The 12,884-nt window shown below is 45.2% G+C and overlaps 1 protein-coding gene across 4 annotated transcripts in view; it reads left to right on the top strand.

The window, feature by feature from the left end:
• The first annotated feature begins 764 nt into the window (after window positions 1-764).
• The window catches only part of Ints6l (integrator complex subunit 6 like), a 56,815-nt gene continuing 44,695 nt past the window's right edge, over window positions 765-12,884 (top strand). For 3 of the 4 annotated variants that reach the window (XM_042268774.2, XM_006991987.2, XM_006991985.4), the window contains exons 1-2: window positions 765-1,256; window positions 1,389-1,466. In XM_042268774.2, the coding sequence (XP_042124708.1) occupies window positions 1,146-1,256; window positions 1,389-1,466 (189 nt within the window). In that variant the 5' untranslated portion in view covers window positions 765-1,145. The remainder of the gene's footprint in view (window positions 1,257-1,388; window positions 1,467-12,884) is intronic. The other variant, XM_042268773.2, reaches the window with a different exon arrangement.

Raw genomic sequence — 12,884 nt, 5'->3', positions numbered from 1 at the left:
GGCGATGGTGGTGCACGCCTTTAATCCCAGCACTCAGGAGGCAGAGGCAGGCGGATCTCTGTGAGTTCGAGGCCAGCCTGGGCTACAGAGCGAGATCCAGGAAAGGCATAAAGCTACACAGAGAAACCCTGTCTTGAAAAACTAAAAAAATAAAAAAATAAAAAATAAAAAAAATAATGGTCACAACAGTGGTTGAAGTATCACAGTTTGGCCAGTGTTTCAACGCTTGAGAAAGCCTGTCTTTGCAAAAAGATAGCTTAGGGGAACTGTTTCAGTGCTAGTGTCCTTTTTAAGTAGCTACATTCCGAATACAACCGAGATAAGGACACATAAACACTGATCAGGAAGAGGGACTAAGCTAAAGGAATTCGAGCAAGTATGGCCAGGAAAGAAGTTTGCTGCTACTGAAATGTTTTGGTCTTAGCCACTGGCAGGATTGATTAATTGTAGTTAGCACAACGTTTTCTGTGCAGCCTGCCTAAATATCTTTTTTGTACAACTGTTGCTCAGTTTTCTCTTCCTTTCGAATCACTATCTTTGAAGCACAAAAGACCACACAAATTACCCTAAGGGCTTCCCAATCCTTTAAAGGAGAATCTGAGCTTCAAGAGGGTTCTTGACTCTCTAGCCCCTTACCTCCAGCAAGGGTTCAAACTTCAACTCTTAGGCTTGACCCAAGTCCCTCCCCTTACCCTGTCATCTAATGAATATGCAAATTAAACATAATTGGCAGCCAATGGCGTGGGTCCTGGTCACATGGTGCCGATGGTAGGTGAGCAGACAGAAGTTGTGTCAGTGAACAGAGAGGGCTCTCAGTCTGGGGCGAGCGCTCTAGTGAGCGTGGACGGATGCTTAGGCAGTAGTCCTGGCAGCGGCGGCAGCAGCAGGCAGTAGTGGTGGCAGAAGAGGGGAAGAGGGACGGCCCCGAGACCTACACACACTCACACTTTCAAGTTCTCTTGAAGGGAGAGGAGTTGGGGCTGCAGAAGGAGGAGGCCAGGAGCGGTCCCATCTATCCCATTCCATCTCCCCCTCTTCCTCTTGCTCCCTGGCTCTGTGAGAGTTCAGGATTTGGGTAGCCATACGTGGCAGCGAGGGCAAAGGGGCCGGGAGAGTGGGGACCAGAACCAAAGGTGTAGTGGAAGATGCCCATCCTGCTGTTCCTCATAGATACGTCCGCCTCCATGAACCAGCGCACTGACCTGGGCACCTCCTATTTGGACATTGCCAAAGGCGCTGTGGAGTTATTCTTGAAGGTAAAAGGAGGGGAGAGGAGAGGTGGGGGTTGCTCCTGCGGGATGGGGGCGGTTGGACTGAGGTGCTTCTGTAACGTTTGTATCGCTTCCCCTCGTTTCCTACGCGATCCCTCCGTCACCCTCGCCCCGCAGCTGCGAGCCCGGGACCCGGCCAGCCGCGGAGACAGGTACATGCTGGTCACCTACGATGAGCCTCCGTACTGCATCAAGGTAAAGAGGCCAGCCGGGGAGCAGTGGCGGGCGGGCGGACGGGCGACGGGCGGGCGGCGGGCGGGCGGGAAGAGCGAGCGCGTCCGCCAGCCGCCGCCGGAGCCGCTGATCCCCTTTGCCTCCGCCCGTGGCGATCCTGCGTCGCCCTTGCGGGACGGGCTTGGGTGCGGGGCGCCGAAGGCCAGGAGGAGCGGGGAGGTCAGCGGCGCCCGGGGGTCGCAGAGAGGGACCCGAGAAGGGGCAGCCCGGGTAGAAAAGGCACAGGAGGGCTAAGCCTGCAGCGCGACGGCTGCAATCACCTCGGAAGATGGCGGACATTTTGCTTTTGTATGAGGCAGCCGGAGGCAGGGTGAGGGCGCTGCTGAGATGGAAAGGAGGGAGGGGAGGAGGCTGAGGAAGGAGGGCTCAAGGCCCTTGGTGAGGCTGCGGCCCCTTCGCCTGGGACTCCGCCCTAACGTGCTCCTAGCCCAGCGCGGGCTTTCCTGCCGCCCGGGCTCCTCCTCTGGACCCTCCTTCCATCCCTCGGCCCGCCCTGCCAGGGCTTCCTCTCCCTCCGCCTGCTGCCGTCCTCTTCTCCTCCACCACATCTTCCCCTCCTCTTCCTGCCCAGCGCAGGGACGCGCTAGAGCGGGCCTCCGGGAGCTGCTCCTTTGCATTGGAGCCCCTGGACCCCGCCCCCGCGCCCCACCCCCGCCCTCCCCCGCGCCCCCACCCGTTTGGAAATGGTTCGCCTAGGCTGCTCCCAGCTCCCAGACCCTGAACGCTCCTTTCTGCTCGGTGCTCAGTCAGATCGAGCCCGGCTCTCAGTTACCTTAGCGACTGTTGCTGTTTCATTGGAAATTCCTGCGAAGCAACCACTGAATGTGTGTGGGGGGCGGTTGGGGGGGTGCCCGCGCAGAATCTTCGTAGGGAACTGGTTTAACAGGGGCCAGAGGTTTTTAGGGAGCTAGCCTACCTATTTGCATCCGAAATTAGGTTTGCTCTTAGCTGCATAGGGATTTGCCAAGGGCACGATTGGACTCAGAGCAGATGCACTAGTCAAATTCGATGATTTGATTCTCAAGATCTGACCCTTAGCCTCCGTGGGGTAGTTTTTTTGTGTTCCCATGGTGAAGAGATAAAGAACTGGTTTGCCTGCAGTAGCTTGATAAGAGGAACTCAAACTGTTAAATCATCCTGCAGAAGGATCGTGCTTGTATTTTGAAATTTTAGAGGGTTGTTACCATTATCCCCCATGTCTTTTACTAGCAAGTGTGTCCGTCTCTCCCACTCCCCCTCCACTCCCGGTCTAAATCATCTTAGTAAATTAACAGGAGGCTCAGTCTGGATGTGTTGTAAGGCTTGGTTTAGCGAATTGTTTTGATGAAAGATACCTCTCAAAGTGATTAAGTTAACCAGGGTGTTCTTTCAGACATAATGAAAGTGAAGAGACTTATTTGGTAAGTCTCAGCTTTGATTAAACGTTTAATTTGCAGGTTCCTCCTAACATTATTCTGGTTTCATTACTTTGTTTTCAATTTTTATTTATCTACCACCACCCCCAATCGAACTACTAGACATCTTGCAAAATGTCATATGTTTTTAGAAAATGGCAGTTTTCCGGGCCAGCCTGGGCTAACATAATTGCAAGTATAGGGCTGGAGACCTAACTTTTAGTGATGGAGCACTTACAAATATGAAGCCTTGCAAACATTCTATCCTCACCATAGAAAAATCAAATAAGATCCAGAGTCCAAATGTTTACATCTTTTGACTATTAATAACAGCAGTAAGAGCCTACCATTTGTAGTATGGCTATTTGGAGATATACTCAGTAATTTGTAGCAGTGGAAGACTACGTACAAAAACAGTGTATGTATCTTTTTCTATAAAGGTACAACTTACTGATCGTTTTGTGAGGACTGATAACAGTTCCTAAAATAGTTTTTTGAGTTATCAGAATTACATGACAGCCTGTCATAGTATTACATGCCTTTAATCCCAGAACTCAGAAGGCAGAGGGAGACTGATCTCTATGAGTTTGAGGCCAGCCTGATCTACACAGGAAGTTCTAGGCCAGCTAGGGTTATATAGTGAGACACTTTCTCAAAAAAAAAAGAAAGAAAGAAAGAAAGAAAGAAAGAAAGAAAGAAAGAAAGAAAGAAAGAAAGAAAGAAAGAAAGAAAGAAAGAAAGAAAGAAAGAAAGAAAGAAAAGAAGGAAAGAGAAGGAAGGAAAAGAATTAAATGATAATTTGCAAAATCTTTTCCCTTGGAAGGAATGAAATGTTTTGTCCACTTTAACAGCCATTATTCCACCTTCAAGTCCACCATTGGAATCCCGTGGCTCCTCCTATTTTTTTTTCAGTGCTGGGATACAACTCAGGCCCTCCTGAATGCTGGGCAAGTGTTCTGCCACCGAGCTGCATTCCCAGCCAGTGTGCTTAGTTATACTGTGCCTTCCTACTTACTTCATTCAGTGAACTACCCTGAGTTGCCACGTACTTTTGAATGGCTGTGTATCTTAGCCACTTGTTTACGAAGCACTCAATATTTGTGTGGAACAGAAGAAAATATTCAGTGTTATTTTAGTTTAAATTTCATTTTAGCTCTTTTTTTTTCATTTTAGCTCTTTTTATCCTACCGCTTTACATCTTCCCCCTTAAACAAGAAGCAGTCTACCTTTGATTTTTTTCTCCTGTAGATCAAATGTGAGAAGATACTTTGTATACTATGTTTAATTATTAATCACTTCATCTTAGTCTTTATGCCTTCCCAAGCCTTTTCAGTTCTCATTTAACCCATGAAAGGAAAGGTTAAGAATCTGATCATATTCTTGTCCTTTACCAACATTCTTATTGATAGACCCTATTTAGGTAAGAATTTTCTGAATTTTTCGTTTGGATAGTACCTTCTGCCTACCCCAACTCTCTCCTCTGCCTGTAATAACTTCCGTTCTTTTGCTTTTGGGGGTTGTAGCTTGCTTGGGAATTCGGAAACGTTGGAGCATCTGATGATATTTTTCATAAAATTCAGGGTAGACTTTCACTTGCTCCGGCTGGGAGCCCTGCAGGTCTGCTCTCTCTCACCCATGCCATCAAACAGGTCCTGCGTTGGTTGTCAGCAGGCTCCTTGCTTCCTACTTGAAACTTCAGTGTTTGCAGTGAAGGGGCCCAGGTCCTCCCAGCAAAGTGAAGGGTTGGCAGCATTTTATTGGTAGCCAATTGTTCTGCAGAATAAATAAAGTCAGTGTCATTTTCACTTTCTTCGAGGCTGCAGAAACAGTGTAATAGCTTACTTCTCAAATCTGGACTATGTCCAGCTCCAAATGCTTCCAAATGAATTTTTTTTTTCTGCTAGTAGGTCCTCCGCTCTTGCAACTGTAACAGGCCTGAGTTGTGCATTTGCTTGGGAGATTTCTTTTTAACAGGCATGCAACTCTTCCCAGTATATCCACTTACAAGCTTTGACAATAAATCTTGGGAGGAGTTACTGCGACAGGACTATATATGCAGTATATTTTCAGTGTACATGCTAGGATACCCTTGTTTAGCATTTTATAATTTCCAGTGTATCCTTAGAAGATGAATATAGTTCAGGGCTTTAAACATAGTGTGTGAGGGGTTTTGTGGCATAGTTCTTAATGGTCTTGCCTGAGATTGTGCTGTCTTGTATGTTTTGTTTTGTTATGAATCATAATTTCCGTTTATTCTGTGACTGGGAGAGGCAGACTTGTCAGAAGAAAGTAAGCCATTAGCCTGAGCTCTCTCCAGTAAAAGTATTCAAAATAATTTCGTATTTGAAGCCCCTTTATTAAAATTATTTTTATTTAAAGGGGATTATTTTTAACATAATACAGAATCATCTTTCTAGAAATAGTTGAAACATGTGCATAAATAGTAGTCAGAAGTATGTTATAAATAAGAAGATAATGTTTCAAAGAAATATCCTACACCCTAAAGTAGTAAATTGAAAAAGTGAGTGATTCTCTTGGATATTGCTTTTTCGGATATTGTTTTTGCACATTGTGTAGCTACTTTTGCTTATTTGTGTCTACATGCCTTTGTCAATATGAGCCAGAAAGAGGAAGAATTCCAGCCTATAGACTGAGGAAGTAAACCTAAGGTTTAAAAAAAAGATACATGCAACAGACATCGATTAGAATTTTAATTGGGGTATTACAGGACTCTTTTTTTGGGGGGGGCAGGTTTCAATACAGGGTTTCTCTGTAAAGTCCTGGCTGTCTTGGAACTAGATCTGTAGACCAGGCTGGTCTTAAACTTGGAGATCCACCTGCCTTTGCCCCACCTGCCTCTGTCTCCCAAGTGCTGGGATTAAAGACTTGTGCTACCACTGCCTGGTTAAAGGAGCATCTTTTAAGAGGGTCCTCTATTATGGCTAAGACTCTGTAGAAATGTTTTGGGGTAAAATAGTAGCAACATAACCTGTAAGAGCCATGTTAGGCAATGCAAGACACTTTTAAAACTCAAAATCCCCAAAAGCAGCACATTCACTTTAATGATTAATTGTTTCCCCCATGATTTTGTTTGCACCTCCCCTTTTAGACAAGGTCCCTTATGTTGCCCTGGCTGACTTGAAACTGTTTATGTAGACCAGGCTGGCTTTGAACTTACAGAGATCAGCCTGCCTTTGCCTCTCAAGTGCTGAGATGAACAGTATGCACCACCATGCCTAGCTTGATTTTGGCTTTCTTTCTCCCTTTCCTTCCTCACTAGCTATGTGAAATATTTGACAATAGTTATTGTGAAACAAAAACAGAAGGACTTAACTGCAGAAGCCTGAATCTCTGACAAAGGTCTATTTTGTAAGCTCAGTGTTCAGATTAGGCATCAGCCGGAAGATACTAGGAGAAAACTGATGACATTGTAGAAGCGCATCTACATTGTGTCCCAAGCCTTTCTTGTATCCATTCATTAAGTGTTACATTTGTCACTTTTCACCTGGGCCAGTGTTGTAGCTGGCATTCAGTTGGTAGCTAGTCTTGCCCTCCAGTCATTCTTCCCCTTCATTGCTAAGTTTGTTGGTCTTTAAATCAAACAAAATAGTCACTCTCCTGTGAAAAATCCTGCGGGCACTGAGCATGGTGGCTCATGCTTGGACTCACAGCCTGGCCTGCGTATTGATACCTTGTCTCCCAAACCAAACCAAGCCCAGAATGGTGGCATACTCCTATGAAGGCAGCACTTGGAAGGCTGATGCAGGAGAATTGACATGAGTTCTTAGTTCTTGCATAGTGAATTCCAAGTTATCCTGAGCTACAGAGTGAGATATTGTCTACAAAAAATGAATGAAAATTTTAAAATGAGAAAAAACTTCAGGATACTCCATTAGATGTCAGAATAAAATCCATACACCTTGGCCTAGACACTGGTGATGGCCTTGATCTGGACCGGGGTTACTTTTCCAACAGTGTCTCTCCATTTTTCTTCTTTGCACATGAAGCCAGGCTCCAGTCATCAGGAGAAATGAAGCCCTCCCTCATCTCCAAACTCATTACGGCTCCTCTGCGTCATCGTCTATGTCATCCTCTGTAACTTGGACATATTTCGATTTACTTTGTTCTGTTTGATCCAGGTATCACTAGGTAGCCCAGACTAACTCGAATTTGGAGCAGTCCTCCTGCCTCAGCCTCCTGAGTGCTGAGATTACAGACATGGGCCACCATGTTGGGCTCTGTTTTCAGCCGCCTCTAAAGTGATCTGGCTCCTCTTTCCCACTTCCATCCACTCCAAGCACTGTAACAAATCCCCTTGTGAGTTCTTAACACTGAGCCCTTAATACTTTCTCCATAGTCCCACTTCTGCATTTAGCACTTCTCTCTCTCTCTCTCTCTCTCTCTCTCTCTCTCTCTCTCTCTCTCTCTCTCTCTCTCTCTCTCTATTGTTACTGTTGTTTTTTGGGGGTAGAATCCGAGGCTTCATGCATGCTAAGCAAGCATTTTACTGCTGAGATACATTCACAGCTCCTAGTGTGTTGAGTATGTTAGTGTTCATCTTGACCTCCCTAATGCGAACATTTTAAAGGCATGTATTTGAACATAGGCATATTTGTACCTCAAGTACTAGAGAGTGCCTACATCTTAGTAGGTACTCAAAGGGAAAAAACATTTTTGACAATGTGTTTACACAAAAGCTTACCCCCTTTCCTACCCTCACTCCCATTTTCAGATTTCTCTCCAGATAGTAATCACCATTAACAGTTCTAATTTCCCTTCACTGCCTGCAGTCCCCCTTTCTTGCAGGGAAATGCAACTTTTATCACTACAGTGATATGATCAAAATGGTGCTTCCCAAGGGTGGTCTGACAGTGCCTCCCTACTTCTGCAGTCTAGGCATGCGTTTATATTTATTGAACAATCTCTGTGCACCAGGCTTTGTTATAGAGACTTAGGGTAATACCAAGAACCACCCAGCTCAAGGGGAGAATGGGAATCATAGAGTAGTGGACTCAACCAAAGGATCGGAGGTGAAGGAGGGGGAGGGTATATAGGACTGAGAACTCAGGTCGTCTGATTAGAATTGTGACTAGTTCAGACAAAGCCTGAGAGTTTTGAAACTGCCATGCTACAGTTTGTGTATTTCTTCCGAGAAGAAGAGGTGTCTGAGGTGAATTGGAAGAGAAATGGGGCAGGCCTTGTCGTCTGCATCTGTTTGCTTATTATTTCCCAGTGTTTGTTGAAGTGGGCCAGGACGGAGAGGAAGTGGGGAGATAGCGGACTAACACGGAAGCTTGAGCTGAAGCTGCCTGCTCCTTCCTTAGTGCTGGCTACTTGGGATTTGGTCTTGGCACTGGGCTTGGGGATGGAGAGGCCAGGTGCAGGTAAGGAGAAGGCAAATATTTTCCTTTTCAGTTTGCCTTTGCTTCTGGAAGAGAATGTGAACTGCTGGGAACACAGGCTTCTTCGTTTCACAGTGACCAAACAAGGCAGCTGTTCTATGTCTTGGGGAGAAATGTGCTTTCTAGGAGAGGGCCGGCCTGAAGGGGCCTCTATGTGGGTGGGGGTGGGATCTGAATCAAGACAACTTAACTCCTTTAATTTAGATCCTTAAACAAGAGGCTCCTGTTACTTTAGAGAGAGCGTGCGTGTGAGATCTAGTCCAACCCCATGGATAGATGTTGGAAGCCTGGTAGACTTACCTCTTGAATACAAGCTTGCAAGTAATGATTGACTTTCCAGAGTTTCCTCCTCAGGAAAGCCTTTTGAACCCATAGAGGTCACTCGGCCATAGAACTATTGTGTTTATTCTTGTTTCTGTTGGTAAATGGGTTAGGGTTTCCAGCCTGGTTTGTTAAAAACACATGGTCTCCACTCCCCCTTTCTTCCTCAGAACTCCCTGTCAGGGCTTGGCACTGCCAGTGCTGGGTGAGGATATGGAAGAGGCTCCAGTGGAGACAGCAAGGGGCTGAGATGGCAGAGGCGGTTGGCATGGCTTTTTCAAACGTGCCAGCTGTTCATACTTTTTACAGTTGCTATTGTTGCATCTGCCCGTGCTCATCTGCATGTGCTACTCTGGTGCTTGTGTGGACGGCAGAGAAGGGCGGTTCTCGCCTTCCACTGTGTGGAACCAGGGACAGGACTGAGGTCGTCAGGCTGGGAACAAGCACCGACTCGTGTCAGTGGCCCTAGAGTTTCTATTTTTCTACTCTTCAGCACAGCATCCACAGCCATGTGTGATTGCTGAGCACTTCAAAAGTGGATGCTTTACAAGTATGCTGAACAAGGCAAAAACCATTTTTGTTCTAGTCTGTTAAATAAATTGCATAATAATCCAGTTATTTTTACTTTTTTGGTGTGTGTGTGTGTGTGTGTGTGTGTGTGTGTGTGTGTGTGTGTGTGTGTGGTCTTACCATGTTCCTCAGGCTGGCCTCGAACCCCTGAGATCAAGTGATTTTCCTGCTGCTAAATACCTCTTTGTAGGCTGGACTATAGGCACATACTGCCATTTCTAGGTTTTATATTTTTTAAACATGGTTGCTTGGAAATATAAAGTTACATCCATGACTTGCACTGCATTTCCGTGAGCAGTGTCGCTCTGTCCTTTTTCTGAAGGTGATTTCTGATGCGCAGGCCCTGGAAATAGTTTCTGAGGGAGGATCGTTTCAGAGTCCTGTTTAAAAATGAACAGCATCATAAAGGCCTCATTTATACATGAAAGGTTATCTTACAGTTCAGAGTTGATGGCTGGATAACCCTCAGCCCTGGGGCAACATACGAAAGCATCCCGTTCTTGACTGTACTGAAAGCTAGTTTGGTTGCTTAGATTTTTGGATGCAGTTACTGCCCCAACTGGTTGGGTTGGAATTGTTTCCTGGGCTAAGTATAGCATAGTACACGTATGAACGAATCTAACTGGGATCATTCAGAATTCATTTCAAACGTGTTTTCATTGGTGACACTCAATGGTTTTGTCACATTGGTGACAAAAAAAAGCCTATTTCAGGCTTTCAGTGTTATTAAAATATTTATTAAAGTGTTTACTATGTCTCTTATTAGATTTCCCCAGCTCCTTGGCCCCAGAGTCTCCGGGAAAAGTACGATAAAGAGTTCATTTTTTCAGCTCAGCATAGTGCAAAGCTAAGAAACAAGAGAGTTTGAATTATTTTAATGATCCTTGCACGGTCCTATCTTAGCATGGGAAGACATCAGAAGCCTTAGAGGGAAATGCTTTGTGGTGGTGGTGGGGCCCACCTGTCAGGAAAGCACCTAGGAGTCTTACTTCTGGGGGATTCAACTCTTAATGGGGTTTCCGGGGGCCATCTGATTGCATTGTTACTATAAAGGCTCCAATTTACAGAATAAGTGTGTAATTATGAGGATGCAAGTACAGAGAAGCCTGTTAATAACATGCAAAAGATGTGGGAGGGACTAGAGTGTGGCACAGTGCTAGAGTAATTGAGTGTGTGAGGCCCCAGCACTATTAAAAAAAATTTTTGTAGCCAAGTTTTGGGTCCTCCCAAATCCTATCTTAAGGTCAAATGTGTTGTCTAGACCTTCTGGTATACCGTATATTTCAGATACGAATTGACTTGTGACTGCTTCCTTATAAAAGCGAACAGTCAAATGCTTGCTTTCTAATAATAGCAGCTGACAATTATTGAGCAATGCTTATATACAGGGCAACTTGCCAGTGAATATAAAGAGTTTATTTAGTTTATCTCCCCAGTCAGCCTATGTCAAAGGTATTATTATCACCACTTAGTAGATAAGTCAGAGACGTTTATCTGGGGCCCAGAGAGGTTAAGAAACGCAGCTGATAGCAACATGCCTCCATTCCAGAAGCTCTTCTAATACGATAGTGCATAGTAACTTGGCAATCACCTAGCAAGGGAAAAGTATTGTTGCAAACGTTATTTTTATTATTTAGCTGGCTCTTTCCAGGTGAATATCATTGTACATTTCTGCCTTTGATGTCCTGTCCTACAGTTGGGACCCTGTTTAGCACAGTCGTGGAGTTATTCCGGTACAGAGTGGATGGAACTTGAGATAGGGTATATTATGTATATTCTGGCAAGTGGGGAGGCCGAGTAGGCCCTGTGAAAACAGTAGCAGGTTGGCAAAAACAGCAAGGTGGTTCTTGGCTACTCAAAGATGCCTGGAAATGACTGTTTCCTTGCTTTACCCATCACCTGATAGGTATTTTGGTTGTGAGGGAAGAAAAGTATCTAGTGCCCTCCACAGTACCCCTTGGTGTCTTCTAAGCTGAAACCTGTAGTCGAAGCAGGGTTGTTGTTTGTTTTGTTTTTGTTTTTTGTTTGTTTGTTTTTAGACAGGGTTTCTCTGTGTAACTTCCCTGGCTGTCCTGGAACTTGCTCTGTAGACCAGGCTGGCCTGGAACTCAGAGATCCACCTGCTTCTGTGAGTGCTGGGATTAAAGGAGTGAGCCACCACTGCCTGACTGAAGCAGGTTTTTTTTTTCAAGCCCTAGATGCACCAGACTCCGGATGGGTCTGGGCCTCCCCTGCTGGTATGGCCCCTATTTCATCCAGAACTTCCAATCTCCTCAAAGCGTGGTTGAGAGAGAGTACTCTCTTACTTATTTAGATGACCTGGAATGGGGAGGTGGGTTTTAAAGAAGAACTGGAGACACTGGCAGAATTACCACTGAGTCATGACTGGAAAAACATTATATGCAGACTTTTGTGGTACTGTGCCACATGCTGACAGGAAAAGGTAGAGCTTTGTACACTTTCTGCTTCTCCAATTCATTACTTGCCACTCTTTAATTCAGCAATTTTCAACATGTGGGTCTTGACCCCTTGGGGGCTTGAACCACCCTTTCACAGGGGCGGCATATCAGATATTTACATTACAATTCATAGCAGTAGCAAAATTACAGTTGGGAAGTAGCAGTGGAATAATTTTATGGCTGGGAGTCACCAGAGCACAAGGAACTGTATTAAGGGTCACAGTCTTAGGAAGGCTGAGAAGTGCTGCTCTAATTACTTATGTCCTGCCCCCTGGCTTGAATAACCTGGTAAATTTCGTACCAAAGCCAAGGGCTAGGACTTGAATGCTATTGAGCAAAAACGGCTCAACAGTTTTATCTGTAAGCCAAGGAATAGTACTGTTGAGAAAATATGGTTTATGGAAGCCTTAGGGTTTCTTTGCTTTAGAACTGCTTTTTTGGGGGGTGGGGGCAGAGCTGATGTGACGGCTCACTGGGTAGAAGCACTGACCGCGCAGGCCTGGCAACCTGAGTATGATCCTCCGAAGCCACTCAGGGTGGAAGGAAGGAACTGACTTCACATTTGCGCCGTGTCACATGGTCTCACACACCCAATACACACATGCAATAATAATAAATACAAAGTTAAAAAAGGAACGCCTTGGACTTCTACATGACTTTGCAAGGAGTTTACTAATGTTTCTTCTCCTTGCCCTTAGCTAAATTTGAAAGTAACTAAACCTCTTCCTTCTAGAAACTTGTCACTTCCTCTATTCTGTTTCCCTGCTTTTCTATCTTCCCATCCTTGTCCTGTCTCTTAGTTTTTCCTTTGATGAATGAATGCATCCTGTTCCTTTCACGGTTTCGGATATTCTGTCTGTATGGATGCTTCCCCGCTTTGTGTTTTTCATTCAGGTATCTCAGTTGACTATAGGATGTCCTCAGTCACAGGTAGGACATCCACAGATCTAAAACCTTCTATAGTCCCCTCTTTTAGTCACTTAGGATCGAAAGCAAACCATGATGCAGCTTTGATTATGCCTTTCCATCTTTTTTCTGTGACCTAGATGGCATTCCTCTGAAATGTCTCCTACATTCCTATCTTCAACTCGGTCCAAGCCCTCAATGTTTTAATGCTTTGAACCTTAGACCAACCTTCTAATTGGTCTTCCAGGGGCCTCCCATGTTCCTACTCTCCACTCAAACCGAATGTTCGCTCCCTTTAAAATTTCATTTCATCACATCACCCTCCCC

This window comes from Peromyscus maniculatus, chromosome X (genome assembly GCF_049852395.1).
Source record: "Peromyscus maniculatus bairdii isolate BWxNUB_F1_BW_parent chromosome X, HU_Pman_BW_mat_3.1, whole genome shotgun sequence".
Taxonomy (NCBI): Eukaryota; Metazoa; Chordata; class Mammalia; order Rodentia; family Cricetidae; genus Peromyscus; species Peromyscus maniculatus.
Note: the sequence above shows the minus strand (reverse complement) of the source record. Positions and strands in the feature narration are given on the sequence as shown.